The sequence below is a fragment of the Colletotrichum truncatum genome (assembly GCF_014235925.2).
Source record: "Colletotrichum truncatum strain CMES1059 chromosome Unknown Contig_0003, whole genome shotgun sequence".
Classification (NCBI taxonomy): domain Eukaryota; kingdom Fungi; phylum Ascomycota; class Sordariomycetes; order Glomerellales; family Glomerellaceae; genus Colletotrichum; species Colletotrichum truncatum.
The window spans coordinates 3525733-3541375 of NW_027222400.1; the positions used below are offsets into that span (position 1 = coordinate 3525733).

Genomic DNA, 15643 nt, shown 5'->3' on the forward strand with positions numbered 1-15643 from the left:
TTGCCTTTCCAACCAAGCTCAGGCCGTCACCTGCCGCTCCCAACCGCTTCTCGATAAAGATCAACCGCGTTTAGTCGTCTGTAGCAGCGAGACCGGCTGGGTCGAAGCATTGCCAGCCACGCATCGGTAACCGTTCCGAGTGACAGTCTCATTTATCGGTCTATTCAACGCCGACACGATGCCCTCTGAACCCACGAAGCCCTCTAACTCGGGCATAGTCACCGAGGAGGGAGGCGAACGCCATATCCCGGAGTCCAAACGAGCCGACGGTAGTACCCGCAAAGCGATCAAGATTCGTCCAGGGTACCGCCCGCCTGAGGATGTTGAAGTCTACAAGAACCGTACGGCTGCAGCTTTTCGGGACCGCGCAACGAGGACGGGTATTCCTGGTGCAACCGGGTTGAAAGAGGAGAAGCCTGAGGCTCCTCCGTCTACCGCGAGCAATAAGAATGCGAAGCGCCGAGAAGCAAGGAAGAAGGCTAAGACTGGCAATGAAGCCGAAGAAGAGGACACCAAAAAGGCCGAGGGACAAGCACCCAAAGCTGAGGAGGTTGATCCTGAGGTGGAGAAAGAGAAGAAAGCACGAAACCTGAAGAAAAAGCTCAAACAAGCCAAGGATCTTAAGAACAAGAAAGAGGGCGGAGAGACGCTTTTACCGGAGCAGATTGCCAAGGTCATCAAGATCAACGAACTCATTCGCGAGCTGGATGCCCTGGGTTTTGATGCTGAGGGTGAGCCCAAGACAAAGGCAGGGGCCGATGGAGGTCCCGCACCCGAGGATGAAGCGAAGGACGCTTGATGGCATCTCAGATTGCGACTTGTGGATCTTCACTGAAAATCAAGTCAGTTACACGAATGCGACAGATGCTACAGCACCAGTTTGTAGTTTCTTCGTGCAATTTTGGTCGACATGGCCTTGTCTGCCTTGCATCCTTCATGGGTTCAGAAGGTCGAGCATACCGTGTGTACTCAACCCATTGCATCGCCAAGAAACACAAACGGCAGGTGAACGGACCTTCTCCAGTCGTACAGGGCAGTTGCTTGCCGGCATGGTGGTTAAGGAACATATCACCGTGGTTATTGCCAGGTTACAGGGTGCTGTGCCGCCTATTCATGCTGACTTTAGATGCGCTTTCGACTCTGGCAAGCTACCACACTTGTGACCTGGAAACCATCAGTTCTAGCATTAGTGCTACTCGAAAAGACGAACAAAGTCAAAGGCGCGACGGGTTCAGTTTGGAGTTGTACACTTGGAAGACTCATCGAAGCATGCGATGTGCACAGATAGAGGCCATAACCTGGAATTGACGGCACCAGAAGTTTAATGCAACCACACACGATCTGATCAAAGGCAGATTCCCTTCCTTTTAATATCGCTGTACATAATGCAACTTGGGGTTCCGCCATCTTTGTCACCGAGTCTGACTATGCAAAGTCCTTTCGTCGTTTGTGGCATCCTTGAGTGCCAATTAACAGAGGGGTCAGACAGGCTGCGAGGGGTTTGGGGATGTTTTGGTGTCTTGCAGACGTTTGTAGTGTTGCAACAGGAAACGTTGGACATTCCGACCAAGCGAACTCAAGCGACCTGTCTTAGGTGTTATCAACGGAACTTCAGAGCTGCGGAGCATTGTGCCGATCCGGATGACCTCGTCTCAGCCGGATCCCCGTTCGGGTGTTAGGTCGGGGAAATTGGAACAGATCCCCCGGTTGGAACCATGGGCTAATTCGGAAAACCACCCTGGGAAGTGGAGTTCCCGACAGCACAAGGGTCCACCGGGACTAATTCGGACGATGTGCTTTGGGCATTTAATCGAGTGTGGGTGAGCCTTGGTCTAGTGCATCACTATACTTCATTCCCAAATGCCCTCGGTGGACAACTGAACAGATGCAGGTGGCTGTGCTGCTACAAGCTACCATAACCATATTCATGGGGTGGTCCAATATATCTCTTCGGAATTCCTCTGCCCTAATTTACGTACATTTTTGTTTATGAAGGACCAGCCCTATCGAATATGGGGGTATGTAATGGAACGTGCCGTTTTTTTCGGGATGTCTTCAATACAAAACGCCATGGGGACTCATAGAATAGTGCATACTTTTGAGCGTGACGAAATTCTTTCATGACAAAACTTGCTAGGCAGCATTTAGACGTGGCAAACCCCAGTCAAACTCGAAATTTCATAATATTTTCAGATCATGTAGAAGTACCCAAGTTTTCAAGAAGAGCAAGATGACTCTCTGAAGCATGAGGTAATTGTATTCGTTGTAAACACCCATCCACCTGTGACTGAGCAGGTAGTTTCTTTTGAGTTTTTGCCCCGCTTTGATGAACAATTGCACCGTTTCTGGCCGCCATTTATATCTATTGATGAACTGATATGAGTTGGAAACAACTGTATAGCTGATTGTAAGCCGAACATGGTGTCAGGTGAAGGACAAACTAAAGCCAGCGAGGGCGAGGCAGGAAACACTATCTGCTGTTACCACAGCGTTGCATTACGAGAACGGCCATGTCTAGTCTCCCTGAGACAGTGTGAGGAACGCACGGTAGGCCGCACCGACCTTGATCCGAGGTTGCGTTCCGGACTTCTTATTGAATTCCACCTGTGGTAATGTTGCATTTCGTCTCTCGCTACGTATTTGATACTTGCTATCAAGTCAAAAGCTGAAAACACGCAAGTGTATGCCTGCTGACGCGTCTTAATTGTGCTGGGCTTAGCTCTACGGGTTGGAGGGGAATTTGGGTGGGCTCAGAGCGCTGGCTTTAGTTAAATGTTCCAAGAGAAGAGTATGTCGTTTTTAAAAAAATAACGACATTAATTTTTTCGATCCCACAATCAATAACGGCGAATGGAAAGTGTTGCACTCAGCTATACTACATAGTGGTGATATCCAGACGTGTTCTATATAAAGTCGCCGTACGGGGGTTGTGGGGCTGGAGGAGACAGCTGTCGGCAGCGCACCGGGGCCTCCCTGACTAGGAACGTGCATGCCTCTGATGCGTTGGTGTGGCGTCAAAGCTAGGGTGGAGCTGGAGCTGAAGTTTAGCCACCCGACTCGCGTGCGAAACATACCTCCTACGCTGACGTTTCCTCCGGACCTTCTTTGACTTCGACGACCTTCCAACCATCACCAGATTTGACACCACACATGTCAATTACTGCTGGGCTGGCCCGAAAGACATCTGCTCTACGTAAACTCCCCTATCTTGGGCGAAACCTACCGCTCAGCGACTCTTTTTCCCATTGGGACACCTTGTTCTTTTGATGAACCCCACGATCCGGACACAGATTCAAACATGAGGGTTGGGCGCAAGGCTGCAGCTTCCTGGCGCATCTTGCTGTCTGTCCTTACCTGGACAGCAGCTGTCCATGCAAAGGACGAACCTACGATTAAGGTCACCACAACGAAGCACCCGCCCATTAATCTCAATTATTTCGAAGACTCCGACGTCATACTCTACCACGATGTCTCCGAACGTAATATTTACCGAACAGAAGATGCGGGCGTCACATGGAACAAGATCAAGGACATTCCTGACGACAAGGTGGCCCTGTTCACGATGCATGAATTCGACAAGAATCGAGCATATGTGATTACAGAAGGCAAAGAACACTATAAAACCACCGACAGAGGCAAGACGTGGGAAAAGTTCGACAGCGTTGTGGACACTAGTTACTTCCAAGGCGCGGACATCCTTCATTTTCATGCCAGCGATCCCGACCGTGTCATTTTTGGTGGCATGGAGTGCGCTGGCATCTTTTGCGAGGAAGTGGCTATGTACACGACGGACAACTTCAAGACCAAAGCGAAGCCCCTCCGAGCCAACATTGTAGGATGCTGGTGGGCCAAGTCATCAGCCATGTTCACCACCGGCAAAGACGACCTTGATAAGCAGCGAATTCTGTGCATCACGCGAGACAGCTTCTCGCCTCTCAAATCGGATCAGCGGCTTTTTATCTCTGACAACTACTTTGAAAAGATCGACAACAAAGTCCAGGAATTCGAGCCCAACATGGATACGACCAAGGGCGTGCCTGGTGTTATCAATTTGGCTGTCGTAAAGAAATATCTGATGGTTGCAACATCGTCCCTGAACACGGATGAGATGGCCCTGTTCGTGACCGACGACACTCTCAAGTGGCATCGCGCCATGTTCCCCGCTGCGCATGGGCATAAGATTAACCAAGAAGCCTACACTGTCTTGGAAAGCACCAACTATAGCATTCAAGTTGATGTTGTGAACACCGGAACCTCCAACCCCATGGGTGTCATGTTCACAAGTAACTCCAATGGCACTTACTTCATTGAGAATATTGAACATACGAACCGTAACAGCAAAGGCCACGTTGACTTCGAGAAGGTCACTGGTGTCCAGGGAATCTTTATTGTCAACACTGTGAAGAACTGGGAGGAAGTAGAAAAGAATCATAGGGCCGAAAAAGAAGTTGTGACCAAGATCACATTCGATGACGGCCGGAATTTTCATGATTTGAAGGCAGGCGATGACAAAATCCACTTGCACTCGGTTACGGACCTTGACAACGTGGGTAGAGTCTTTTCCAGTCCCGCTCCTGGGTTTGTTCTCGGGATCGGAAACACTGGCAAGTCTTTGAAGAAGTTTGGTGAAGGCGACCTCTACGTTTCAGACGACGCTGGTGTGACATGGAAGAAGGCCTTGGACGGCCCTCATAAGTACGAATTTGGAGATCAGGGTTCTGTCCTGGTCGCTGTCAAGGATTCCAACAAGGAAGATGTAAGTGAGGTAAGCTACTCGCTTGACCACGGTGAGACGTGGAAGAAGACTTCATTCCCGGACGATCTCCGCATCAAGCCCGAGCTCCTCACTACAACCCAAGATTCCACAAGCCTCAAGTTCCTGCTTGTTGGAAGAACTGGAGCCGGCGACACTCCCAACTTTCATCTTATCGCCTTGGACTTTGAGGGCCTGCACGAGCGCACCTGCAAAGACGACGATATGGAAGATTGGCACGCCCGGCCCGATGATGATGGCAAGCCTACGTGCTTGATGGGCCACAAGCAAACCTATCGGCGCCGCAAGAAGAAGGCCGACTGCTTTATCAAGCAGGAATTCAAAGACCCGGTCCCAGTTACCGAAGACTGCGAATGCACGGATGCCGACTTCGAGTGTGACTATAACTTTATCAGGAACGGTGATAAATGTGACAAGGCAGGGCCAATCGTTGCCCCTGATGGAGCTTGCAAGAACGACAAGCCCGACACCACCTTCAAGGGCTCTTCTGGCTGGCGCCTGATTCCTGGAAACACTTGCAAGCGTAAGAGTGGCGCCCAGAAGGATGATCTCGTAGACCGAAAGTGTTCTGACACCACTACACGTCCGAGCGTTCCTGCTGATGGCAAGGTTAAGGCGAGCCAGCACGTCTTCGAGACGAAGATGAATGACTTCGAGAAGATTTACCTAGAGCGTGGTGAAACCAACAAGGATGCCGACGAAACCATCATTGTTCGACCTGTCGAATACGGTCGTGACGGTTCTATGAGTGTCGACAAGCGGATCTGGCGGACCAAGGACCATGGCAAGACGTGGGATAGGATACTTGAGGACGAGAATATTCGAGGCATCTACCCACACTACTATTTCAAGGATGCCGTTTTCTTCACAACTGACTCCAAGAAAGTCATATATACCATTGACCACGCTGAGCACTTCCATCACTTCGACGCGCCTTCTGAACCTGGATCAGGCAATCCGTTGTCTTTCCATCCTGACAAGAAGGATTGGCTTATCTGGGTTGGAAAGAAGTGCGAGAAGGTTGACGGAAAGGAGCAATGCTGGAAGGAAGCGTCCATTTCTAGGGACCGTGGCGATAACTGGAAGACAGCCCTGCGTTATGTCACAAAGTGCGAGTTCACAGGAAATTCGGCCTACAAGTTCCGTGACATGCGTCAGATTGTTTGTTTGGCAAACAAGCGCGAGGACAACGAAAAGGACAACCCGAAGGTCATCGTTTCTAGCAAGGACTTTTTCGACGAGGATAAGCAATATCACCAGTCAGATGTCAAGGACTTTGCCACCATGGCCGAGTTTATCGTTGTTGCTGCGGAAGACAAGGCAAAGGATGGACTTCAAGCTCTGGCTAGTTTGGACGGTGTGACTTACGCTCAGGCTCACTTCCCTGTCAACTTCAAGGTTTCCCGCCAAAACGCCTACACCGTCCTGGACAGTTCTACACATGCCGTGAACCTCTTCGTGGCTACAGAGACTGCCGAGGGCCGTCGCTATGGAAGCATCATCAAAAGTAACTCAAATGGTACATCATACGTCATGAGTGCGCCCGGAGTCAACTGTAACGACGACTATTATGTCGACTTTGAAAAGATTGGAGGTCTTGAGGGTGTGGCGTTGATCAATACTGTGGCCAACCGTGGCAAGCACAGCGAGCCGAAGAAGATTCAAACCCAGATCTCGCACAATGATGGTGCACAATGGACTTTCTTGCCTCCGCCTCAAAAGGACGTCAAGGGCGACAACTACAAGTGTAGCAGTAGGGAAGGCGATGAGAAGTGTGCTCTTCACCTGCACCACTACACTGAAAGAGCCGACAAGAAGAAGACATTTTCCGCAGCCACCGCTGTGGGGCTGATGTTCGCCAACGGCAATGTTGGCGAGAGCCTGACTGCCATCAAGGACGCGGACACATTCATGACAACAGATGCCGGTATCACATGGCAGAATGTGAAGAAGGGGGCTTGGACTTGGCAATACGGCGACCAAGGCTCTATCGTTGTGCTTGTTCAGCGCGCTAGCCGTGAGCATCCTGTTAAGACGAACATGCTTTCATACACTTTGGATGAGGGAAAAACTTGGAAGGATTTCACTTTTACTGAGAAGGAAGTCACTGTCTTGGACATCACCACACTTCGTTCTGGCGCGTCTCGAAACTTCCTAATCTGGTGCAAATCTGGCGATGGCGAAATGTTTTCCGTCAATGTCGACTTCACTGGCTTGGCCGACCGTCCTTGTAAGAACGATGAGAATGGCGACTCTGACTACTACACGTGGTCACCGAAGCACCCGTTGCAGGCCGACAACTGTCTTTTCGGACATGTTTCGAAGTATCTGCGCAAGAAGGATGACCGGAACTGCTACAACGACGGCAGAGTTGACCACCTCTACCAGCTTCAAAACTGCACTTGCACGAGAGCTGATTTCGAATGGTACGTAGACGTAGTTGCTCCCCTATTTTGATCTCGCCTGCCTGCTAACACTTGACAGTGACTACAACTTCGAACTCGACAACCATAAGCAGTGCAGTCTTGTCGAGGGCAAGTCTCCGATCTCTTCAGAGCAGTGGTGCAAGGAAAACCCCGATGCCGTCGAGTATTTCCAGCCTACCGGGTATCGCAGAATTCCTCTTACTACTTGCGTTGGTGGCCAGGAACTTGACAAGCAATCCCAAGCCCACCCTTGCGCCGGCAAGGAGGAAGAATTTGAAAGACGGCGCGGAACTTCCGGGATTGCCATTTTCTTTGCCGTTGTCATTCCTATCGGATTGGCAGCTGCTGTCGGCTGGTGGGTATACCACAACTGGAACGACAAGTTTGGCCAGATCCGTCTGGGTGAGTCGCCGAGCCTGGATGGCGACGCGCCGTGGGTCAAATACCCTGTCATCGCTCTGTCGGCTGTCGTCGCCGTTGTCTCGGCGCTGCCGCTTGTCGCTTCCGCCGTGTGGCGTAGCGCGACCTCTGCTTATGAGAGGGTGAGCGGCGGCAGCAGAGGCAGCTGGCTGTCTGGACGGGGCAACCGCAGGTTTACGACAAGAGACAGCTTTGCTCGTGGCAGAGGCGACTATGCCATCGTAGACGATGACGAGGGCGAGCTCTTGGGCGACGATAGTGATGAGGAGGTATGAAGGACATTATGACTGGGTGATGTATGGCTTGTCAAAGGGTTGTGGGAGACATAGGCATGCTTCAACACTGTGACAATACTGTTTCTCTTGGACAGGCGCGAGCTTGGCAGGCTGATGGCGAAGGACAGAAGGACTCGGTAGATTTCTTTAGAGTTAGGTGTTATGTACGTTGTCAGGCATTTCGTTTAAACCGTATAGCGTTTTGAGACTTTTCCGCTTGAAGGGCAAAAAAAGGTTACCGATTCTTGTCTCGTTGAGATTGTAGACAGAAAGAAGCGACTCATTTGAATACACTCGTCCCCCCAAAAAACACAAAAAACAAACAAAAACAAAAAACAAATGCAAGTGAAACGGGTATGCCGAAGCCGTGATCAGCGCAAGTTAAATTCAGCCCGAAAAGGCTGCTAGGCGAAAGATGCTCCGGAAAACACCTCGGGGAGATGCCGGCCAGCCCGGGACCGGGGGGGTTGGTCTTTGGGGGGATCGATCTCTACTACTATACTATGTAGACAACGCCCCGAGTTGTGCTTCTTGAGTCGGACACCTGGCCACAAAAAAAAAAAACTTGGAAAAAGCGTGGACCCCTCCCTCTCTTGATGGGCAGAAGAAGGTGGGCCGGACGCAAGAAGGTTGACATCTAGGGGTCAAACGGGCGGAAAGGACGGCCTTCTGCAAGTTGCTGGTCTCGAGGGGCTCGAAGGGGCTGGATCAAGTGATGTGCGCAGTTAAGCCTTTTCTACCCTCTCTCCTCATCTTGTCATTGCTACTGGTTACCGCTAGTTTAACCAGAGCCGAATAAGGCTCCGAGGAGTTACCAGGGAATCAATTCCAAGGCTGAGAGGCACGGTGGGAACAAAAAAGGGGGGGGGGGGGTCTGGATGTTTCCTTGCAACTTGCCTGCCCCGAGTGAGACTGGGAAAATAAATAAAACATCATAGAAGAAAAATACAAGGGTTCTAGACTTGGCGGGTTCTCTTGCACATCACACGCATTGGGAGACTTGGGAGATGAGGGAAGATTGGGCCTGAGGAGTTGAAGGAAAGGATCTACAGTTGACGGGCCGCCTTGACTGTGCAGCTGAGTAGCCTGGGGGGGGCCATAACCCCTCCGGAAGGGTGGGAGTTGGGTTCTCTGGAGATGTGCGGCACAATACGAGGGAAAAAGTGGAGGGGGAAATATAACTCGACCAGACGTCTGGCCTGCTCGGCTCCTCTCTTGAAGAAGAAGAGCCGGGAAGTATGAGGCGGAGATGGGCATGCAGTAAGGATACTATGTACAGTTGAACAAGGGAGGGGCGGAATGAGGCAAAAAATAACAAGCTGGGAAAGAAAAAAGGGGTGGGAAATAGGATGTCGTGGGAATCCCCACTGAGATGAAGCTTTGGGGTTGACTGATATTTATGTTTGTTATGCGGGAGATTTGATGCCCACTTGGCATAGATGCATAACATGCTGTGACGGGTGAGATGGGATTTGTGCACAATGACTGAGGACGCGGAGAGAAAAGCGAGTCAAGATAGCAGTAAGATCATCTCTGCTACTATGTACGGATGAGAATGCTTTTTCTCCATTGAACGTGTGTAACAGTCGGATCGTATGCATTCCGGGTAGGTCGCCTACCCGGATATTCAACGGCACGCGGAGTACTGGAGATGGTTTGCTTGAGAGAGTGTTGCGCTACTTATGAGCCGGGGGGGCGTGGGAGCCCTATTTTCAGGCTTGCTTAGGATTTCCGCAACCTGTACACAAAACGACATCATCGGTTCTTGTGGTGCCGCGCCCGCGGACTTGTAAGGCGTAAACTTCCCGTTTTGCCTGCAAAATTCGTAGTGTAGTGGTGGTTCCTTGCAGCGGGCATCCCCCAGACGCTTGAAGGGTTCCACAATGCTGAAGGAACCTGGAAGTAACGCAGGCTTGTGCACAGCCAACGGCGGGCTTCTCCTTCTGGTGAGGCGCGTTAGTGTACGACCCAGCGGCCGTGATGGGTAGTCTGCCTGTCGGGTAATTTTTTTTCGTCTGGTTGACCTTGAGCCCTGCATCTGGCAGGTCGCATTATGTGTGTGTGTGTGCATTGCATGTGCAGGCATCGCATTGCTGTGAATGTAGAGCTGATCTCATTTTTAGACCGGACATAATCAACAGATAAGTAGCAGTCAACCGATCCTACATACATAGATAGTATGCTCGTTGTCAGATAGGTCAGATGATTGGTTCGCCCCTTTTCGACTTTGACACCCGTTTTGGCACTTGTGAAATAACACCCAAGAAACGTAATTCCAGATTCCGCCGTGGCAGATGAGACAGATGGCTGCCGAGACGCCGTTGATCGGCTACGAACACGAGAGATTGTGGGGGATGCTTATTATCTTCTTTTAATGTACTCAATACGGAGGACACGGGTGGGAAAGCAGAGACAGGCCGATTCGAGATTTGTGTGACCGTGTTCAATTTGGTCATCTTCCCAAAACGTGCAGAAGATCATCATCATAATCAGCGTAGGGCAGAACGGAGGCCTGCTGGTGTTGGTACGAACAGATGCATTCGTCGGTCTGGAATACCCGACCGTGGGTTATCTAGCCTGTCCTTGAACATGTCCATGCGACGACGCAGATGGGACGAACAAACCAGCGTAGCCTGTCAGACCTGGTACAAAAATAAACTGTCATCAGGAACAGACGGCAAAAGCCATTTGCGAAAACAGGCTGAGTTGGAGACATGATAGATTGGCGGCGAGCACTCACCTGCTCAAGCGAGGTCGTTGCGTGGACTTGTATCAACGGGCACTGACTGGACCAGCCGATGCAAATCTACACTAGTGACTAGCCGTGACATCGTGATACTGCGGTGAGAAAAGAAGCTTGAGATATGGACAGCTTCAGGTTGTTCTTCCGGTTCTTAGTGCCAAGCCAATGGACAAGCCGGCGACCAGTTCGTCAGGGACGCAAGGACAGTGCAGGGCTCACTTATCTTTGGTGGTGATGGTGGTGGTGATGGGTACGGTGCTAGTCTAACAGCGATTGAGAGAGGTTCATCTAATTTGCTGGGTCCTTGGTGCTTAATGTCGCTAAGCTAATTTCCCGGACGCACCAGTCGAGACCGCTCATTCGCTCTCCCTCCTCGCAAAAGCCCTTACAGGTCCCCCCCGCACCCGCCGATCCCTCCCCAATCAGCAGACTGCCACTTCGGGTACCTTGCAGCTCCGCCTCTGGCCTGCAGGCCTATTCCCCCTTCTCTAGTTCCCCTCGTGGTGGTGGCGCTGCTGCTGCTGTTGTCGGTGGCTCACGTCGTCCCCTTTTTTCCCCTGCTTGTTTCTTGCTTTCTGTCTCAGTCGCACGCTTTCTTTTGCTTCTTTTCGCCCTGTTCCTTGCTGATCGTAGGAGCCTGGAAGGAGCCGATTCCCACGTCGAACCACGCGTTCAATAGACACTATGCAGTCATACGTAACTGGTCCCGTGTCTGTCTCTGAATCGTCCGTTTCTGGCGTCTTGGTTTAGCTTGCACAGTCATCAAATCTTGGTCAATTAAACGCCCTCCATCCTCTGGTGGATTCGGTTGGTCAGGGACCCGGCTCCGTCTGTCGGCCTCTTCTCGCCTCTATGTCCTGTTCGTCCGTTCTCTTTTCTGCTCACTGGGACTGGATCCTCTCGGCCTTCCAAGAATGGTCCCCCCCCAACTACGCTTAACCGGGATTGCCATCTCGCCTCCCCTTTTCTTTGCGCGCTGTCAAATCATCTTCACGAGCGACGTTGATATGGCTTCCCCGGCTTAGCCTCTCGTTGACTCGCTACCAGTGGCAGCTCCCAGATTACAATACCCGTACATTTTGTTCCTCTGCTGGGCCCCTTGCCGAGCTTGATCCATGGATGGTAATGCCTCCGTTGAATTCTTACCAGACCGACAAGCTCGTAGTGGCGCTTGGTTTACTCCATACGGATACTCAACCATGATCAAGATCCTGACCCGCTCCACCACCGTTCTCCTCGGTTTCATGGTCTGGTTAAACCGTTCAACGGCTCTAGCTCCTCGTTCTGGCTCTAGCTGCTCGCTCGACTTCTTGCCGTGGCCTACTGCCAAGCATACAGGGGCTAGTTTGCTGTCGAGTTACCTTGTTGCGATGCTTGTGCGCACTAAAATCGACGGTTCTTGGCCTGGCTGAGATACGTCCATACGGCCATGGCCCCATCCCCATCCAGGATTCACTGGTCCCCGGCTGGTAAACAAATGTCACCTACGCCGGGGTGCACACCCACACCTTCAGTACTATACTAAGCTGCTGGACCGATACGTTACAGCCCACATCTGGGCATCCACATGAATCCATCCTGGAGGTGGGCGGGCACACACCGCACCGCGTCGTGCACACACCCCAGCCCAAGGTCGGCTCCCCCCCAGGGCCCCCCAGGTCAGGGACTCTCACAGAGTCGTACCCATGAAAGGTACGGATACTAGCCTTCTACCTAATCTAACAACCACAATAATAATAACATCCCGGTCCCGCCAGTTTCTTTCCTTTTCTTCCCTCTTTCCCTTTCCTTACGAAAACACCGTCAAATGAGTTGATGCCGTCAACGTAGTTTCGTCGTCCTTTCGTCTCTATCACAAAGCCCTCCACTACCGCTTCACTCTTTTAGCGGGCATTCGCTTTCGCATACCGACACTATACCGTCGATAATACTCAAAAAACCTCTAAAAGACAACCTAATTCCAACATGAAGGGATCCATCTTCGCTGCGGCCGCCGCGGCCATCAGCGGTGCCACCGCTGCATCCCACCACCGCCACGCTCACGGTGAGCTGTTCAAGAGAGGCGCCGAGGCCTCGGTGTGCGTTCCTGGCTGCACCACCATTTACACCACCATCTACGGCGAGCCTACGCGTATGTGTATCCCTCCCACTCAGTATCCAAGTCTTACCCTCTGCCCTATGGCATGGCCACTGAAGATCGGAACTTGAGAGCAAAGTCTCACTCCCGTTGATCGCCATGCTGACCTGACGATCAACAGTGGTTCCTAACCCCCCCAGCAAGCCTTCCGCTGTTACGAGCAAGGCCCCCGTCCCGGAGAAGCCCACGTCCACCTTCAAGCCTCCCGTTGACGTGCCGACTCCTGTCCCTGAGGTCTGCCCTACTCCGGGCACCTACACCTTCCCGGCCACCACCGTCGTCGTGAGCCAGACCACCACCGTCTGCGCTCCTGAGACGACCAAGGTCCCCCCTGGCACTCACACCTTTGGCGGTGTCACCACTGTCGTCCAGAATGCCACCACCGTTGTGTGCCCCTACGCCACCGAGAAGACCACCAACGGTGTTGTCACCAGCGTTGTCGAGACCACCACCTACGTCTGCCCCACCCCGGGAACTTACACCATTGCTCCCACCACGACCACCGTGACCGTCCCGACCACCTGCATCTACCCCGTCGTCACCGTCGTCACCCCCGGCACCTACACTCGCCCCGCCGTTGTGACCACCGTCACCGAGACCAGCGTCATTGTCGTCTGCCCCTGGACCAGCGAGGAGCCCAAGCCTACCCTTCCTCCCCCGGCCCCCACGACTTCCGCCGTCGTCAAGCCTACCACCGAGGCCCCCGCTCCCCCTCCCCCGGCCCCTACGACTTCTGCCGCTGAGGAGCCCAAGCCGGAGCCCAAGCCCACTACCTCCTCTGCTCCCGCTCCTTCTCCCTCCAAGCCCGCTACTGGCGGCGGTCTCGGCGGCACCAACGGAGACCACTGGGCCATCACCTACACCCCCTTCTCTGAGGACGCCTCCGGCTCTTGCAAGACCGCTGACCAGGTCGACGCTGACATTGCTACCATCAAGAAGTCTGGCTTCACCACCGTCCGTGTCTACTCCACCGACTGCTCCACCCTCGAGAACGTCGGTGCCGCTTGCGAGAAGTACGGTCTTAAGATGATCATTGGTATCTTCGTCAAGCAGACCTGCGACCCCAACTCCCAGGAGATCAAGGACCAGGTTGATGCCATCGTCGCCTGGAAGAAGTGGTCCATGGTCGAGCTCGTTGTCGTTGGTAACGAGTGCATCTTCCAGGGCCGCTGCTCCGCTTCCTCCCTGAAGCAGCTCATCGTTTCCGTCAAGTCCACCATCTCCGGCGCTGGCTACTCCGGCCCCTTCACCACTGCCGAGACCGTCGGCGTCTGGCAGCAGGGCGATGTCATCTCCGAGATCTGCGAGGTCATCGACATTGTCGGTGGTCAGATCCACCCCTACTTCAACGCCGAGACCGCCGCTTCCGATGCTGGTACCTTCGTCAAGGGCCAGATCGAGCTCCTCGAGAGCAGCCAGATCTGCGGTGGCAAGAAGGCCCTCAACCTTGAGTGCGGTTGGCCCTCCGGTGGTTCCTGCAACGGCAAGGCCTGCCCCGGTAAGGCCGAGCAGGCTACTGCCATTGCCTCCATCAAGGAGCTCGCTGGTGGCAAGACCGTCTTCTTCTCTTTCCACAACGACGAGTGGAAGGAGCCCGGTGCTTGCGGTTGCGAGCGCACCTGGGGCTGCGGTGACCTCTTCCTCTAAACAATTAGATGAGGGAAGCCCGGCTTGAAATCAACGTTTTCCGGCATGACAATCAACTCAGGAGACCACGGTTACGACATTCTGGCCCTGTCATACGACGTTGCTCTATAAACAAGAAAAATAGATGTACATGAAATGTCTAATTCACCATTCTATCCGACGACAAATTCGACGACGTTTTCCTTCAAGTCAATTGGATACCCCCCTCCCACATCTCATGAAGGGAGAAGAAAAAGAGAGAAGACGAAGAGGCAGACTTAATCCTCCGACGTCCGGAATTTATGTAGCATATTGTTTTCCGTCCGTGTATGTATATATAACCTTCTGGTCAGCGACGGAGGGGAACGGGTTTAGTCATTTGACAATTCCCCCCCTCTTTGTTTTATTCTTCCCTATGTATCAGCAATTTTTGGAGATGTTTGGTCAAACGAACGGCCGTCGTGGCAGGATCTATGGTGCCAGCGAAGAAAAGAGAACCAATTATTTCATGTGTCATTTAACTCACTGGCCTTATGAGCAATTCGATCCATAATGTTGCAATTATAGAGTGTGTGTATTGAACATTTTGAAGCCCGCACCAACCAGAGGTCACATTGCTGACTACATCCCTTGTCAACCTTGTAAGCGCCCAGGAGCGAGGTTTCGGCGAGGGTGTAAGCTTATACGACACATTATTCGATACTAACATGGAAAATATGGCTGGCATTCCATGCACTACAGCCTATTCTGACCTCCACTCAGAGCCAATCACTCAATGGTTAATATGTCACATCACCGATCGCAACCTCTCAGGACCGACAAACCGGAGGACTCGAGGAACAAAATGTGAAAGCAACTCATCAGACAGAATATGAACAGATGAACACCCGCACTCATTCATCCGAACTAATTGGTCCGTGTTCTCACACACACACACACACACACACACACACATACCCCACTGACAAAACCCATATTGATAGGCAAGAATAGTCAAGTACATCCCAGGGAAAAAAACCACTGACCATCAAGGCAATTCCATTGGCGGTTCGTTTCGTTTCAGGTGGCACCAGTCTCCCTTACTTCGGAAATAACCCTCACCGGCAAGGGGAGAAGAGCACGACGAAAAAAAAAAAAAAAAAAAACGAGGGGGAGGGGGGGAAGGAGGGAAGAGTAGATGGATGAAGGAGACGAGGAAGGAGGAGGTTGGGAAAAGGACGTTTGGCTTTCAGTCGAAAAAAG

General features: G+C 52.2%; 3 protein-coding genes across 3 annotated transcripts; all 3 read left to right on the top strand.

Moving 5' to 3' along the window:
- Positions 1-178: 178 nt before the first annotated feature.
- On the top strand, positions 179-799 carry CTRU02_205877 (uncharacterized protein; the record flags this gene model as incomplete). Its single annotated transcript, XM_036722952.1, has 1 exon — positions 179-799. One exon carries the CDS (start codon positions 179-181, stop codon positions 797-799), a length of 621 nt encoding a protein of 206 aa, XP_036585250.1.
- A 2499-nt stretch (positions 800-3298) lies between these two features.
- Positions 3299-7895, top strand: CTRU02_205878 (vacuolar protein sorting protein; the record flags this gene model as incomplete). Its single annotated transcript, XM_036722953.1, has 2 exons — positions 3299-7200; positions 7259-7895. 2 exons carry the CDS (start codon positions 3299-3301, stop codon positions 7893-7895), a joined length of 4539 nt encoding a protein of 1512 aa, XP_036585251.1.
- A 4708-nt stretch (positions 7896-12603) lies between these two features.
- On the top strand, positions 12604-14422 carry CTRU02_205879 (exo-beta-glucanase; the record flags this gene model as incomplete). The annotated part of the gene is made up of 2 exons (XM_036722954.1): positions 12604-12769; positions 12897-14422. 2 exons carry the CDS (start codon positions 12604-12606, stop codon positions 14420-14422), a joined length of 1692 nt encoding a protein of 563 aa, XP_036585252.1.
- Positions 14423-15643: the final 1221 nt, after the last annotated feature.